This window comes from Oncorhynchus mykiss, chromosome 2 (genome assembly GCF_013265735.2).
Source record: "Oncorhynchus mykiss isolate Arlee chromosome 2, USDA_OmykA_1.1, whole genome shotgun sequence".
In the NCBI taxonomy this organism is placed as follows: Eukaryota; Metazoa; Chordata; class Actinopteri; order Salmoniformes; family Salmonidae; genus Oncorhynchus; species Oncorhynchus mykiss.
In genome coordinates this window covers 92,012,543-92,027,935 of record NC_048566.1, presented here as the reverse complement: position 1 = coordinate 92,027,935, position 15,393 = coordinate 92,012,543, and the positions used below count along the sequence as shown (strand labels likewise).

The window sequence follows — 15,393 nt, the reverse complement described above, 5'->3', positions numbered from 1 at the left end:
ACCAACCATGCTTATGGAAAAACAAATAGAGCTAAGACATCATGTCCATTCCCCAAAATAACTCTTGGGCCTAGACCTATTGAATTGCACCACATTCATTGGAAAAGGGCAGTGCCCCATAGATTGTGAAGCAAAAGTAGATTGTGAAGCAATACTGTCATGGGAACAATGCACCTGTTGTTGAGTATAAAGGCAGGTGCTTTGAGAGCTGGCAGTAGTGGACAGGACACAGGAAGGATGAAGGTGCTGGTACTCTTTGCGCTGCTTGCAGCCGCCAATTGTGAGAAGGTCTTCATTGGGTAAATTCATCTGTTTTAAACTTTGTAAATAAATATACCTACATAAATTATGTTTCAGTTTGCAGATTAGTAGATTAAATCCGAGAGATTCTACAGTTAGTTGTACACTACAGAACACAATGCATCAATGGGCCATCACATTTTTGTATCAGGATTTTTTGTTTAAAGATGACTTGCAATGACATGGAATTATTTAGTCACTCTAGCCTCTAACCTCTGAGAAACTTGAGTGTTTACTAGCAATTCACCATAACCACCATGTGACTTCAAATATATTGTTTCCCTGATGAACTGAAAGATTGATATTGTTTTGTCATGCCTTCCTTCCTTCCTACACAGAGACCAGGTCATCAGGGTCAATGTGGAGTCTGAGGAGCAGATTCTGCTTCTGCGTGCTCTGGAGCAGGACACATACTGGGATGTAAGTATATTAAAAACAAGAGTATAATATACTTGGTTTAGACCCATTCACAGTCATGTTTCCTGCTGCTAACCATGGTGTCCCTCCCTATTCACTACGTCATTTAACACTCCCTTCTCCTCTTCCAGCTGGACTTTTGGCTCCACCCTGTGAACACTGAGGTCCCTGTGGACATCCGCGTGCCCTCCTCCAGCCTGTACGCTGTCAAGGACTACCTCCGTGCCCATAACATCCAGTTCTCTGTCATGATTAGCAACCTGCAGGTCAGTCACTGCAAAGCACAGGAGACTGCTGAGGGGAGAATGGCTCATAATAATGACTGGAACGGAGCAAATGGAATGGCATCAAACACCTGGAAACCATGCGTTTGATGTATTTGATACCATTCCACTAATTCCGATCCAATCATTACCACAAGCCCTTTCAACCCAATTTAGGTGCCACCAACCTCCTGTGCTGCAAAGTCTCTTTCCAAAGCCATTGGTGGCCATGAGTCTGGCAAGTGAGACTCCTCACTCCTCAGCTCACTTCCGCCATCTACTGGGAGTTCTGAGAAATGACATTTTATTTGAATAAGGTAATATTGTAATATTAGTTCTATAAGTTCTTCGGTGTCCACCTCATTAAGGCCCTATCATGGCCCACAAACACCAACATAATCATGAAGAGGACACAACAATGCCTCTTTTCCCTCGGCCCCCTGGCTGAAAAGATGTGTTATGGACCCTCAGATCCTCAATAAGTTCTACAACTGAGCCATTGAGAGCATCTTGACTGGCTGCATCACCACTTGGTATGGCAACTGCTTGGCATCCGACCACAAGGACACTACAGAGGGTAGTGCGTACGGCCCAGTACGTCACTGGGGCCAAGCTTCCTGCCATCCAGGAACTCTATACCAGGCAGTGTCAGAGGAAGGTCCTAAAACTGTCAAAGACTCCAGCCACCCAAGTCATAGACTGTTCTCTCTGTTACCACACAGCAAGCGGTACCGATGCACCAAGTCTGAAACCAACAGGACCCTGAACAGCTTCCACCCCCAAGCCAGAAGACTGCTAAATAGTTAGTTAAATAGTTAACCAAATAGTTACCCGGACTATCTGCATTGACCCTTTTTGCACAAACTTCACTCATCACATTCGTTGCTGTTACTGTTTATTATCTGTCACTTTATTCCTAGTTATATGTACATATCTACCTCGATGACCTCGTACCCCTGCACATCGACATACTGGAACTACACACTACTTTTTGTAGCAAAAATAAAAATGTGTGAAGTGGACAAGAATTTCCTGTCTTTTTCAGAATCAGACCTGCCAAATTCTCTCTTGAAACTTAGTTTTTGGTGTTTAATAAATGACATATTGTTAACATCTGACTCCACAGGGATCTTTTCTTGCAATTTGTAGTCTATGATATTTCAGATTTAGATATGCTACTTTTTCACAAAGTAGTTTGGATGTAGTGAAGTACTTTTTCAAAGTAACTTTAGTTAAGTAAACTATATTTTTCTTAAGGGTCGCTTAACTTCTTCCAGTGTGAAGTGTTTGGTAGCTTGGTAAACTTAGTAATAACTGTTAGTAATAACTGTTAGTAATAACTTGATTGGTATTGTCATTGTTTCAGGAACTCCTGGATGAGGAGAAGGCAGAGATGGAGGAGAACAATATGAGCGAGCGCAGCTCCAAGAGCTTCAACTTTGGAGCCTATCACTCTCTGGAGACGGTGTGTTACACACACACAAACACGCACACACACACACACACACAAACACACACGGACGCACACACAAATGCACACACAAACACACACGCATGCACACACATGGACACGCACACACACAAACACGCACACACACACACACACAAAAACTCACTCTTGTGAACATGCAAACGTGAACACCCTCTCACTCACATATTGTAGCTTCAAACTTGCATGGATTTCAAATGGCACCCTCATCAATTTGGCATATGCATTATTCTCATTGCAGAGTTGATATTGTACTGAGGATATAAAATACAGTAATAATGTGTTGCGTAACATATAATCTATACTTTAAACATCAACATACATTATGTTGACACTATCCTGATGTGCTTTTCTCTTTCCAGATCTACAGCTGGATGGATGGCCTGGTGGCTGCTCACCCTAACCTAGTTACCAAGGAACAGATCGGAACCTCCTATGAAGGCAGGCCCATGTATGTCCTGAAGGTATGTAGAGGGTTACTGCTGTTTGTGTACAGTTAATGGAAATACAGTCTTCTTTTTTTAGAGAGAGATCTGTAACGTAATATACTTGTGTGTGTATGTGTGCATGTGCGTGCTCATGTGTGTGTGCGTGTGTGTATGCGAATGCGTGTATGTGTGCATGCATGTGTGTGCATATGTGTGTGTGTGTGTGTACCATCACGTGTCAGTGCTCCCTAAGAGCTGAATGAAACAAGACCATAACATATCTGTCCTCTGTTGTAGTTCAGCACGGGTGGTGACAAGCGTCCTGCCATCTGGGTTGACTCTGGTATCCACTCCAGAGAGTGGGTGTCTCAGGCCACTGGAGTGTGGACCGCCAACCAGGTGAGAGAACACCTGCTCTCATTCCAAGAGAAAAACCAGACTGCTGTTGTATTCAGAATTAACACCAACACATTATACAGAAAAACAACATTACAACACTGTGTGTGTGTCTCACAAATACATGTTATTGTTCTTCAGATTGCCAGTGACTATGGTACTGATGCTTCCCTGACCTCCCTCCTGAAAACCATGGACATCTACCTGCTGATTCTAGCCAACCCTGATGGATACGTCCACAGCCACACCAGTGTAGGTGTCATACCATATGCAGTGCTATAATGCATCTATACTGTGGGCTACGTCAAGTCCCACACTAGTGTAGGTACCTCCTATAGATGTAACATATAGGCCTATACATACCTAAATGCTGTACTACATTACAGCTATACAGCTAAGTGTAAAGTGTGACCTTTCATCTGTTCACCTCAGTTTGGCTCAATGTAGAGTAATATGAGGACAATCCTGGTTGTGCTTCATGGTATACCAGTATAGTGTTTACTGAGTTAGAGTCTTCATGGTATACCAGTATAATATTTACTGAGTTAGTCTTCATGGTATACCAGTATAGTGTTTACTGAGTTAGAGTCTTCATGGTATACCAGTATAGTGTTTACTGAGTTAGAGTCTTCATGGTATACCAGTATAGTGTTTACTGAGTTAGAGTATTGTGTCCTCATGGTATACCAGTATATTATTTACTGAGTTAGAGTCTTCATGGTATACCAGTATAGTGTTTACTGAGTTAGAGTCTTCATGGTACACCAGTATATTATTTACTGAGTTAGAGTCTTCATGGTATACCAGTATAGTGTTTACTGAGTTAGAGTCTTCATGGTATACCAGTATAATGTTTACTGAGTTAGAGTCTTCATGGTATACCAGTATAGTGTTTACTGAGTTAGAGTCTTCATGGTATACCAGTATAATGTTTACTGAGTTAGAGTCTTCATGGTATACCAGTATAATGTTTACTGAGTTAGTCTTCATGGTATACCAGTATAGTATTTACTGAGTTAGAGTCTTCATGGTATACCAGTATAGTGTTTACTGAGTTAGAGTCTTCATGGTATACCAGTATAGTGTTTACTGAGTTAGAGTCTTCATGGTATACCAGTATAGTATTTACTGAGTTAGAGTCTTCATGGTATACCAGTATAGTGTTTACTGAGTTAGAGTCTTCATGGTATACCAGTATAGTATTTACTGAGTTAGAGTCTTCATGGTATACCAGTATAGTGTTTACTGAGTTAGTCTTCATGGTATACCAGTATAGTGTTTACTGAGTTAGTCTTCATGGTATACCAGTATAGTGTTTACTGAGTTAGAGTATTGTGTCCTCATGGTATACCAGTATAGTGTTTACTGAGTTAGAGTATTGTGTCTTCATGGTATACCAGTATAGTGTTTACTGAGTTAGTCTTCATGGTATACCAGTATAGTGTTTACTGAGTTAGAGTATTGTGTCCTCATGGTATACCAGTATAGTGTTTACTGAGTTAGAGTATTGTGTCCTCATGGTATACCAGTATAGTGTTTACTGAGTTAGAGTATTGTGTCTTCATGGTATACCAGTATAGTGTTTACTGAGTTAGAGTATTGTGTCTTCATGGTATACCAGTATAGTGTTTACTGAGTTAGTCTTCATGGTATACCAGTATAGTGTTTACTGAGTTAGAGTATTGTGTCCTCATGGTTCACAGGACCGTATGTGGCGCAAGACTCGCTCCAAGAACCCTGGCTCCATGTGCCGTGGTGTCGACCCCAACAGGAACTGGGATGCCGGTTTTGGAGGTGGGGTATCACGCCTCATTTAGAAAATCTGTAAATCATGTAATGTTACATTCCCGTACCAGCTTTGGTGGTGGGTGTCACAGGTTGACTATGGCATACATTTCCACAGCTGATAGTTTCCTTTCCCAGAGATGAAGTTAGTGAAGAGTATAATGTTATGAGAAACACTTTTGGTGTGAAGACAAAGCTTTCCCTCCCATACTTGTTTGTTGTATGCAGAATAACCTGTGTCCATCCAGGTGTCTTTATGTGTGTGTGCGTGCTTGTGTGTGTTTCTCCAGGCCCCGGTGCTAGTACCAACCCCTGCTCTGACTCGTACCATGGCCCATCTCCCCACTCTGAGATAGAGGTGAAGAACGTTGTGAACCTGGTGAAGAACCACGGCAACTTCAAGTCCTTCATCTCCATCCACGCCTACTCCCAGCTGCTCATGTACCCCTACGGATACACCTGCACAGATGCGCTCCACGCGGCTGAACTGGTAACATAACACACCACACACTCACACGTACATACGCACACACACTCATGCAAACACATGTACACACACATTAATCCACTGACTCTCCTGTCTCTGCTGCTTTTTGGTAGGACTCTGTGGGCAGGTCTGCAGTCCAGAAGCTCAGCTCTCTCCATGGAACCACATATAAGGTTGGCAGCATCTGCAAGATCATCTGTAAGTATTCAATACTCATACTATGAGTGGCTCCAAGTGTTTCAATGAAGTTGGTTTGTCATTAGATGCGACCCACCAGCCAGAACTGGAAAGCACAGCATGGTAGTTCAATCCAATACTTTCATTAATATGTGATTTATCCCCCCTCCAGATCAGGCCAGCGGAGGCAGCATCGATTGGACCTATAACCTGGGCATCAAGTACTCCTTTGCCTTCGAGCTGAGGGACACCGGTCGCTATGGTTTCATCCTGCCAGCCAATCAGATCATCCCCACTGCCTCTGAGACCTGGCTGGCCCTGAAGGACATCATGGAGTATGTCCGTGACCACTCCTATTAAGTCTCAAACCTACCCAACACACAACCTTTCCTTCCAAGGCCTGAACTCAGTTAAATAAAGAATTCTAGGTCGGGAAAAAGTGTCTGTGTTCATTTAACTTTTTGTTAAATTGATAGAATAGACTATTGATAGACTATTGATAGAATAGACTATTGATAGAATAGACTATTGATAGAATAGCCTATTGATAGAATAGTCTATTGATAGAAAATAGACTATTGATATAAAATAGACTACTGATAGAATAGACTATTGATATTATATAGACTTAATAGAATAGACTACTGATATAATAGACTATTGATAGAATAGACTTGATAGAATAGACTACTGATATAATAGACTATTGATAGAATAGACTATTGATAGAATAGACTATTGATAGAATAGACTACTGATAGAATAGACTATTGATATAGAATAGACTACTGATAGAATAGACTATTGATAGAATATAGAATTTATATAATTAGACTATTGATAGAATAGACTACTGATAGAATAGACTATTGATAGAATAGACTTGATAGAATATAGAATTGATATAATATAGACTATTGTTAGAATAGACAAGTAGCTTAATCATCGTTCACAGGCGCTGGGCCCCGTCCATGGCGCTGGGTGGCGTCCATGGCGCTGGGCCCCGTCCATGGTGCTGGGCCCCGTCCATGGCGCTGGGCCCCGTCCATGGCGCTGGGCCCCGTCCATGGCGCTGGGTGGCGTGCATGGCGCTGGTCAGTACAGAGGAGCAGTAGGAGCTGTACAAGGCAGTGGATCAATAGGCAACACTAGATGGCACTGTAATACAATATGGCAAATACATTATTATTACAGTACCTCCATACTCTCCATATTAAGACTTTACTCCTTGATTACTACATCCACTTTTGGACTTATAAATGAATGAAATATACCCATTGATTCTTGAAGAATATAACTTATAAATGCCACATGATCTTAGTTCATCAGTTGTACCCAATCAAAACCCATAATACAAGCTTTTTCTTTACGCCAATCTTTGTAAACAACGAAAATATAAACAAACACTGTATCGCCTCAAAACATGGTTAAAGCCAAGATTCAATCGGATCGAGCGTTAAAGGACGATAGCCGACACCCGCATAGCTGATGTTTGATGGCGTCGGAGGTGGAACTGTGATCATTGTCATGAGGCCACACCCTTCCCATTCACGTTAGAAGTTCATAATGAGAAAGTGTAGGCTATATAGAAATAATTACACTCAAATTGTAAATCATGAATCAAAATATTGAAGCCTAATCGACGTGTAGATTGTCTTGCATTCCAGTGAGATTTCTCTTAATGCGACTCGGTGTAGCCAATGGTAATGTCCGCTTTAGGTATAATGCCAGGAGCCACTTGTGGATTTTGCAGCTCTAAAGCAGTTTTATCTCCTACACCACCAAAACAACCGCTATGAGGATGTCGGCTAAAGTGGATCTGATTGAACAGAGCCCTAGGTCTTGGGTAGAGACCCGAGAAAGGAAATGTGAGAAGTTAGGACTAGTCTTGTAATGCTTTTTTGTGTGCTCAATAGAATATTAACATCCATAGAACAGGGAATTGGAACATATTCAAGCCACATAGTAGATTGCTGGATTATTTCTCAAAAACCTTCCAGGAAAAGAGGCAGATGGCGGATCTGTCATCTCCCTTCAGGTGTTCATCTGACCAACAGAGTGGACAGAGGTTAGGAGCACTGGAGCGAAACGCTCAAACACACACTCACTTGGGTGACCCACATGTGAGACTGTGTTAGCAACACACAGGATATATGTCCCAAATGGTACCCTATTTCCTATTTAGTGCACCAGTTTTGACTAGGGCCCATTGGGATCTGATCAAAAGTAGTGCACTATATAGGGAAAAGGCTGACATTTGGAACCAAAGCACAGGCAAGCTCGTGTTTATTAAGGCACACATTTTTGCATAGACATTTCACATTGGACAAGTCCTGTTTCAGTTAGTTTCCTTCCAGTTGGTGCCAATGAACACCTTTATCACATACCTCACTGAAGTCCAATCATTTGTATAAGGTTTTTCATATAACGAAACCTGTCCCATCTGATCTACCGGTACACAAGGTGAAGCATACAGTATGAATCATTTGTCCGACTTTAAAGATCGAAGAGAAAAACATTGAGTCCATATATGGAGTCCCAGTATAGAATGTGTATGCTCTGTATCCTTGTGCAAAATGAAATGAACAAGTCAAGTTTATAAATGATTAATAGTCAATTTACTAGTGGGTCCCTGAAATATTGAGAGAGAGCTCAGCCATGAAATGCAATGTAAATGGATCTATTTATAGGCTAGCAGGGCAGAGTTAAGCCATGTGGAACAAGCTACTCCAGGGCGCCTAGTTTGTATAGCTTTTAGAGGAAAATGACAGGGGAGAAGAAGAAGAAAAAGAGGAAGAAGAGGAAGCACCAAACCCACATTTGCATGTAAAGCCACTTTGGTGGGTGACATTAAACTTTTAGAGAATGCAGTAGGACTGCAATAAATAATTTCCGCATTGAAAAGTGAAAAGCCCCATGCTTGACACGAAAACTCCCACCACTATTTTAAAATAATGCTTTGTCTGATGGAATTGTTTTGGAGAGCAATGAAGAATAACTGACATCTGAAGCTTACAGTAAAACCCTTTATTATGAATTCTTAAAACCAGAAGGGGGGGGGCTGTTGGGGTTGCAGTTGGTATGAGTGTCTCGTGCTGTATATTCCTATGGGGTTACACTTCAGTCAGGTATTGGAATGATCAGGTAATTATTCTTAACACCTATTCTGGGCGTTAACAAAGTCTAGTTGTACCTCATATGTTCTTCTGATGAAAGGTTTTGCAAGACCTGCATGTAATATTATTATTATTTTTATTTTTATTTTATTTCACCTTTATTTAACCAGGTAGGCTAGTTGAGAACAAGTTCTCATTTACAACTGTGACCTGGCCAAAATAAAGCATAGCAATTTGACACATACAACAACACAGAGTTACACATAAACAAAACATAGTCAATAATACAGTAGAACAAAAGAAAACAAAAAGTCTATATACAGTGAGTGCAAATGAGGTAAGATAAGGGAGTTAAAGGCAATAAATAGGCCATGGTGGCGAAGTAATTACAATATAGCAATTAAACACTGGAATGGTAGATGTGCAGAAGATGAATGTGCAAGTAGATATACTGGGGTGCAAAGGAGCAAGACAAATAAATAAATACAGTATGGGGATGAGGTAGTTGGATAGGCTATTTACAGATGGGCTATGTACAGGTGCAGTGATCTGTGAGCTGCTCTGATGGCTGGTGCTTAAAGCTAGTGAGGGAGATATGAGTCTCCAGCTTCAGAGATTTTTGCAGTTTGTTCCAGTCATTGGCAGCAGAGAACTGGAAGGAAAGACGACCGAAGGAGGAATTGGCTTTGGGGGTGACAAGTGAGATATACTTGCTGGAGCGTGTGCTACGAGTGGGTGCTGCTATGGTGACCAGTGAGCTGAGATAAGGCGGGGCTTTACCTAGCAGAGACTTGTAGATAAAGTTATTATACAAATTATTATTAATACCTTCGGATATCTGCATACCATGAAACAGTAGCATACCATGAAACAGTAGCATACCTTGAAACAGTAGCATACCTTGAAACAGTAGCATACCATGAAACAGTAGCATACCTTGAAACAGTAGCATACCTTGAAACAGTAGCATACCTTGACACAGTGGCATACCTTGAAACAATAACTTACCTTATAACAGTAGCATACCATGAAACAGTAGCATACCATGAAACAGTAGCATACCATGAAACAGTAGCATACCTTGAAACAGTAGCATACCTTGAAACAGTAGCATACCTTGAAACAGTAGCATACCTTGAAACAGTAGCATACCATGAAACAGTAGCATACCATGAAACAGTAGCATACCTTGAAACAGTAGCATACCTTGAAACAGTAGCATACCTTGACACAGTGGCATACCTTGACACAGTGGCATACCTTGAAACAGTAGCATACCTTGACACAGTGGCATACCTTGAAACAATAACTTACCTTATAACAGTAGCATACCATGAAACAATAGCATACCATGAAACAGTAGCATACCTTGAAACAATAACTTACCTTATACCAGTAGCATACCATGAAACAATAGCACACCATGAAACAATGGCATACCTTGAAACAGTAGCATACCTTGAAACAATAACTTACCTTGAAACAGTAGCATACCATGAAATAATAACTTACCTTGAAACAGTAGCATACCTTGAAACAATAACTTTCCTTTAACAGTAGCATACCATGAAACAATAGCACACCATGAAACAATGGCATATCATGAAACAATAGCATACCTTGAAACAATACCATACCTTGAAACAGTAGCATACCATGAAACAATAACTTACCTTAAAACAGTAGCATACCATGAAACAATACCATACCTTGAGTCAGTAACCTTGAAACAGTAGCATACCTTGAAACAATAGCATACCTTAGAACACTGCCTAAAAAGTTGAGGGATGGGCCTGGAGAAATGCAACCACTCTCAAATAATACAGCTATGGATGCAAGGACTGACCATCCATGATATTAAATTAGTTTTAGGGCCCGATTCAATCAGATCCACTTGAACCAAAACCCGCATTACATTACATTTTAGCAGACGTTCTTATCCAGAGCGACTTACATAGAGCAATTAGTGTTAAGTGCCTTGCTCAATGGCACCTCAACAGATCTTTCACCTAGTTGGCTCAGGGTTTCGAACCAGCATCCTTTAGGTTACAGGCCCAACGCTCTTAACAGTTGAGCTAGTGCTCAATTCAATCTGTGATTTCGCGATAGAAACTTAAAGGTAATTTCCGAATGAGCCGACATAAGCAGCATTTATCATGAATGCAGTCTTCACTAAAGCATGAACATTGCCTTTACATTTCAATCACGCTGTAAACCTGAATTTCTGCGATATGGATTGAATAGAGCCCCTAAACCTGAACATATGTTGTTGATTGTCCAGTGAACAATGTGTGTCTGACTACATCTGGAGTTGGACAGGATGATCTGATCACGATCGGATCACAATGTGTCTTTTGATTGTCTACAACAGTCTAAAAATGTGGCCATAATCAGAATGTGGACAAGAACAAGACAAAGGACGCAAGTTAGAACCAGGTATAAATGGGGCTAGAGAGACCATGCTAAATTTAGCACCATCACATTGTTCCCTTTCTAATAGCAACAGGAATGTTTCGTTCTCAATCAAAGATGGCCACTGTGCTTTGCTGAATGTGAATATGCTTCTTCCTGACTGTTCTGAGTAACGGGGACAGCGACGGGCATACATGGACTTACCGTTGGTTTAGCCAGTGGGGATGGGCATAGAATTAAGGCCCGAGGGGGTGTGGTATATGGTCAATATACCACGGCTAAGAGCTGTTCTTATGCGCGACGAAACGGGGAGTGCCTGGATACAGCTCTTACCCGTAGTATATTGGCCATATATCACAAACCACCTCGGTGCCTTATTGCAATTATAAACTGTTTACCAATGTAATTGGAGCAGTAAAAATAACTGTTTTGTCACACCCGTGGTATACGGTCTGATATACCACGGCTGTCAGCCAATCAGCATTCAGGGCTCGAACCACCCAGTTTATAATTACATATATAACACATATATGGATGGGGTCTATTCTTCAGAGCATTCCCTACTTAACTAAGATATGACCTATTTTGAGACCTTCCTTATTGAATTTCTAGCTTATTTGTTCCCCCTCCAAACAGACACTCAGCAAGTTGAGGTAAAATGAATAAGAACAGGGTGAGTCTGTGAATACAGTACATAATACTGTATATATTGTACATATGTGTGTGTGTGTGTGTGTGTGTTTGGTTTTGCTATCTTTGTGGGGACCAGAAGTCCTCACAAGGATAGTAAAACAAGGACAATTTGGACAACTGGAGACATTTCACCGGTCTCCACGAGGAAAAATACTAATTTAGGTCTAGGGTTAGGGTTACAATTAGGTTTAATGGTTAGGTCTAGGGTTAGGGTTACAATTAGGTTTAATGGTTAGGTCTAGGGTTAGGGTTACAATTATGTTTAATGGTTAGGTTTAGGGTTAGGGGTTTATGGTTAAGGTTAGGGTTAAGTGTTAGGTTTAAGGTTTAGGGAAAATTTGATTTTGAATGAGGATCAATTGATTGGTCGCCACAAGGGTAGTACAACAAACGTGTGTGTGTGAAGGTAACAACACCTCCGCCACGCTGACTCTCAACATGGGGGGTCGTCAGGGGTGCGTACTTAGTCCCCTCTTGTACTCTCTGTTCACCCATGACTGTGTGGCTGCACACGACTCCAACACCATCATTAAGTTTGCTGATGACACAACGGTGGTAGGCCTGATCACCGACTGTTGGTAAAATTATGATTAAATGACTGAACAAATCATTTTAAATGGAACTGTAACTAAGTAAACTTATACTCTGTTCTATTATATCTGATATACAATATGAGTTCATAAGATGTGATTGTGTGACACAGACAAGGAGTAATTCAAGTTAATGAACACCATTCCAACTAGGAAGAAAGAAGTGGACTGTGTAAACAGATAAGGTCGTTAACCTATGGTTGAACCGACGAAACTGACCTCTGGGGTTTTTAGATAAGACAGTGAGTGCATTCCTAGGTTTTCTGTTAATTAGAACTGTCAGCTAAGTGGTGATTGATAATGTTGAGGGGTCAAAAGTTACCTGGGAGTGTGTTAGTAAGTTAGAATGAACTTTTCACCTCACTTTGTCCCTGTCGAGAGGAGGGGTTTCTGTTAATTTAAGCAATGAAATGACGTCATGTTTTGTATATAAACTGTTGCTCGTGGTGAAGTGGCAGCGCGCTCCGAGAATAAATTCTGTTACCTATTATTGAAATGGCTGGTCTCCATCTATTTTATGCAAACAAGAATCTTACAAATTCTCATAAAATAGATTAAGGGTTTTCAATTAATGAAAACACATTGACATAATTAAATTACAGTAACACCGACGATGATGAGACAGTCTACAGGGAGGAGGTCAGAGACCTGGCAGTGTGGTGCCAGGACAACAACCTCTCTATATCATAAAGACAAAGGAGCTGATCGTGGACTACAGGAAACGGAGGGCCGAGCACACTCTGATTCACATTGACGGTGCTGTAGTAGAGACGGTCAAGAGCTTCAAGTTCCTCAATGTCCAAGCCCTCAGATCCTCAAAATGTTCTACAGCTGCACCATTGAGAGCATCTTGACTGGCTGCATCACCACTTGGTATGGCAACTGCTCGGCATCCAACCGCAAGGCGCTACAGAGCGTAGTCCATACGGCCCAGTACATCACTGGGGCCAAGCTTCCTGCCATCCAGGACATCAATACCAGGCGGTGTCAGAGGAAGCCCTAAAAATGTTCAAAGACTCCAGCCACCCAAGCAAAGTCTGTTTTCTCTTGTACCCAAAGTCATAACACTGCTGAAGAGTTAATTAAACGGCTACCCAGACGTTCTGCTTTTCACCCCCTACCTAGTAGTACTGAAATTAATCAATCATCTAACCAAACCTACATGTTCATGTTCATGTTACCTCAATCAATCACCACCCCAACTACCTCAACCAACTACCTCGTACACTCACTCGGTACCAGCACTCCTTGTATATAGCCTATGCAGTATATAGCCTCGTTATTGTTATTTTATTGTGTTACTATTTTATTTTTATCTTTTTGTAAATGTTCTTACTTTTTAACAGCTTGTTTTAAATGCTTAACTTTTTAAAGAGCTTGTAAGTAAGCATTTCACTATAAAGTCTACACTTGTATTCGGTGAATCTAACAAATACAATTTTATTTGATTTTGATTTGTGTGTGTGCGCGTGTGTGATTGCTCATATGTCATCATTAAACTTGGGCCTCAAACGAGAGCACTTTCAGGATGTAGGCTGAATGTCTAAAATACTCTGTGTCAGCTCTATACCTTGCATTGTAAGCATAAACAACAGTGATCTGAATCTGAAACCCCACTAAAAAGGCCAATGTTCAGAGCTGAATGATTGCTAAAAAAATGAAAACTGTTTGATATGAATATTTATTTAAATATTGAAAATTCATACAGAAATAGTCATTTGTATTATTTCCAGTGGTATTCTTCTCTACTCCGAACAGTCAGAGCTATAAGATGCCTGCTATCCTCAGGGCTTCATCCTGAACATAGATGATAATGCATTTTTCAGACCAACTGAAATGGTTTCAAATATGGATTACATTTCTACTATATCTTATGGACGCCTTGAAGCGAGTCATTATCAACACAAGCATTTATAAGATGGATTTTGAGAGGTATTGGATAATTAGTATTGCAACATGGAAAAAATTGCAGGCCTGGGGCCACTCAATTTTCCTAATGTAATGATTAAGCAACATTGATACAACAATCAGATTGAATTAATTGATATAAGATTGACTTTAAACGTTCTGGGCTGCTGGATAACACTTATGCCGGTTGGTTGATTGCTATAATGCCCCTTAACTGGGAGCTAGACAACAGAGCATCCCAAATGGCATCCTATGCCCTACATAGTGCTCTACTTTTGTTCAAAAGTACTGCAATACATAGGGAATAGGGTGCCATTCGGAACGTTTTCATAGATTTGACTGTTCAGCTCATAACCCCTCTTATTAAGATCATTCCAACCTTAGAACTAGAATGTCATTCTAGTTCTATGATTCCAACCACTGCTTCTGAAAGAACAATAGAAGACTGACATAGGAGGGGCTGTGCATTAATATATAAAAACAACTGAGCACTGACACATAATGAGAATCTGTCGTTATATACGGTATCTGAAGGCATTGCACAATTCCAAGAGTTCAGTGACATTTTAAGGCAAAGTTTACATAGTATTTCTGAAAACACATAATAATGTCATAATAATATACAATATACCGGTGCATCTCCGTTATAGAAAATGATCCATGCAAAACATGATGCATGCTATTATATAAAAACACTAGGGCATTAGTGTTATCACAGGCATTCAATAATAAATCACTTGATTATCACAGGTAAACAATGATCATGTCACGTGTAGAAGAATACATGGGCTTTCTGAGGCATTCAGATACTGTCAGTCAGCTCACAAATTTAGGTTCCCAGAACATTGTGGAATAATCAGAGGAGAACGTTTACGTTCTGTTTTAGCTGTGCAGTCACTGGATCGGCCCCATCAAGCTCACGTTATCATCTT

The 15,393-nt window shown here is 40.7% G+C and overlaps 1 protein-coding gene across 1 annotated transcript; it reads left to right on the top strand.

Annotated features, from left to right (window-relative positions):
• Positions 1–162: 162 nt before the first annotated feature.
• LOC110499762 (carboxypeptidase A2) lies at positions 163–6,181 on the top strand. The gene is made up of 11 exons (XM_021576828.2): positions 163–299; positions 639–720; positions 849–983; positions 2,347–2,445; positions 2,832–2,933; positions 3,195–3,296; positions 3,435–3,545; positions 4,997–5,087; positions 5,369–5,568; positions 5,679–5,763; positions 5,915–6,181. The coding sequence occupies exons 1-11, from the start codon at positions 169–171 to the stop codon at positions 6,100–6,102; spliced, it is 1,326 nt and encodes a 441-aa protein (XP_021432503.2). The 5' UTR covers positions 163–168; the 3' UTR covers positions 6,103–6,181.
• Positions 6,182–15,393: the final 9,212 nt, after the last annotated feature.

Excerpts from the sequence above, each read along its gene's own strand:
- LOC110499762 (XM_021576828.2), top strand. The coding sequence starts at position 169 with ATGCACCTGTTGTTGAGTATAAAGGCAGGTGCTTTGAGAGCTGGCAGT. Across the intron at positions 984-2,346 it reads TCATGATTAGCAACCTGCAG|GAACTCCTGGATGAGGAGAA; the intron begins GTCAGTCACTGC and ends TCATTGTTTCAG. Across the intron at positions 5,764-5,914 it reads CAGCATCTGCAAGATCATCT|ATCAGGCCAGCGGAGGCAGC; the intron begins GTAAGTATTCAA and ends TCCCCCCTCCAG.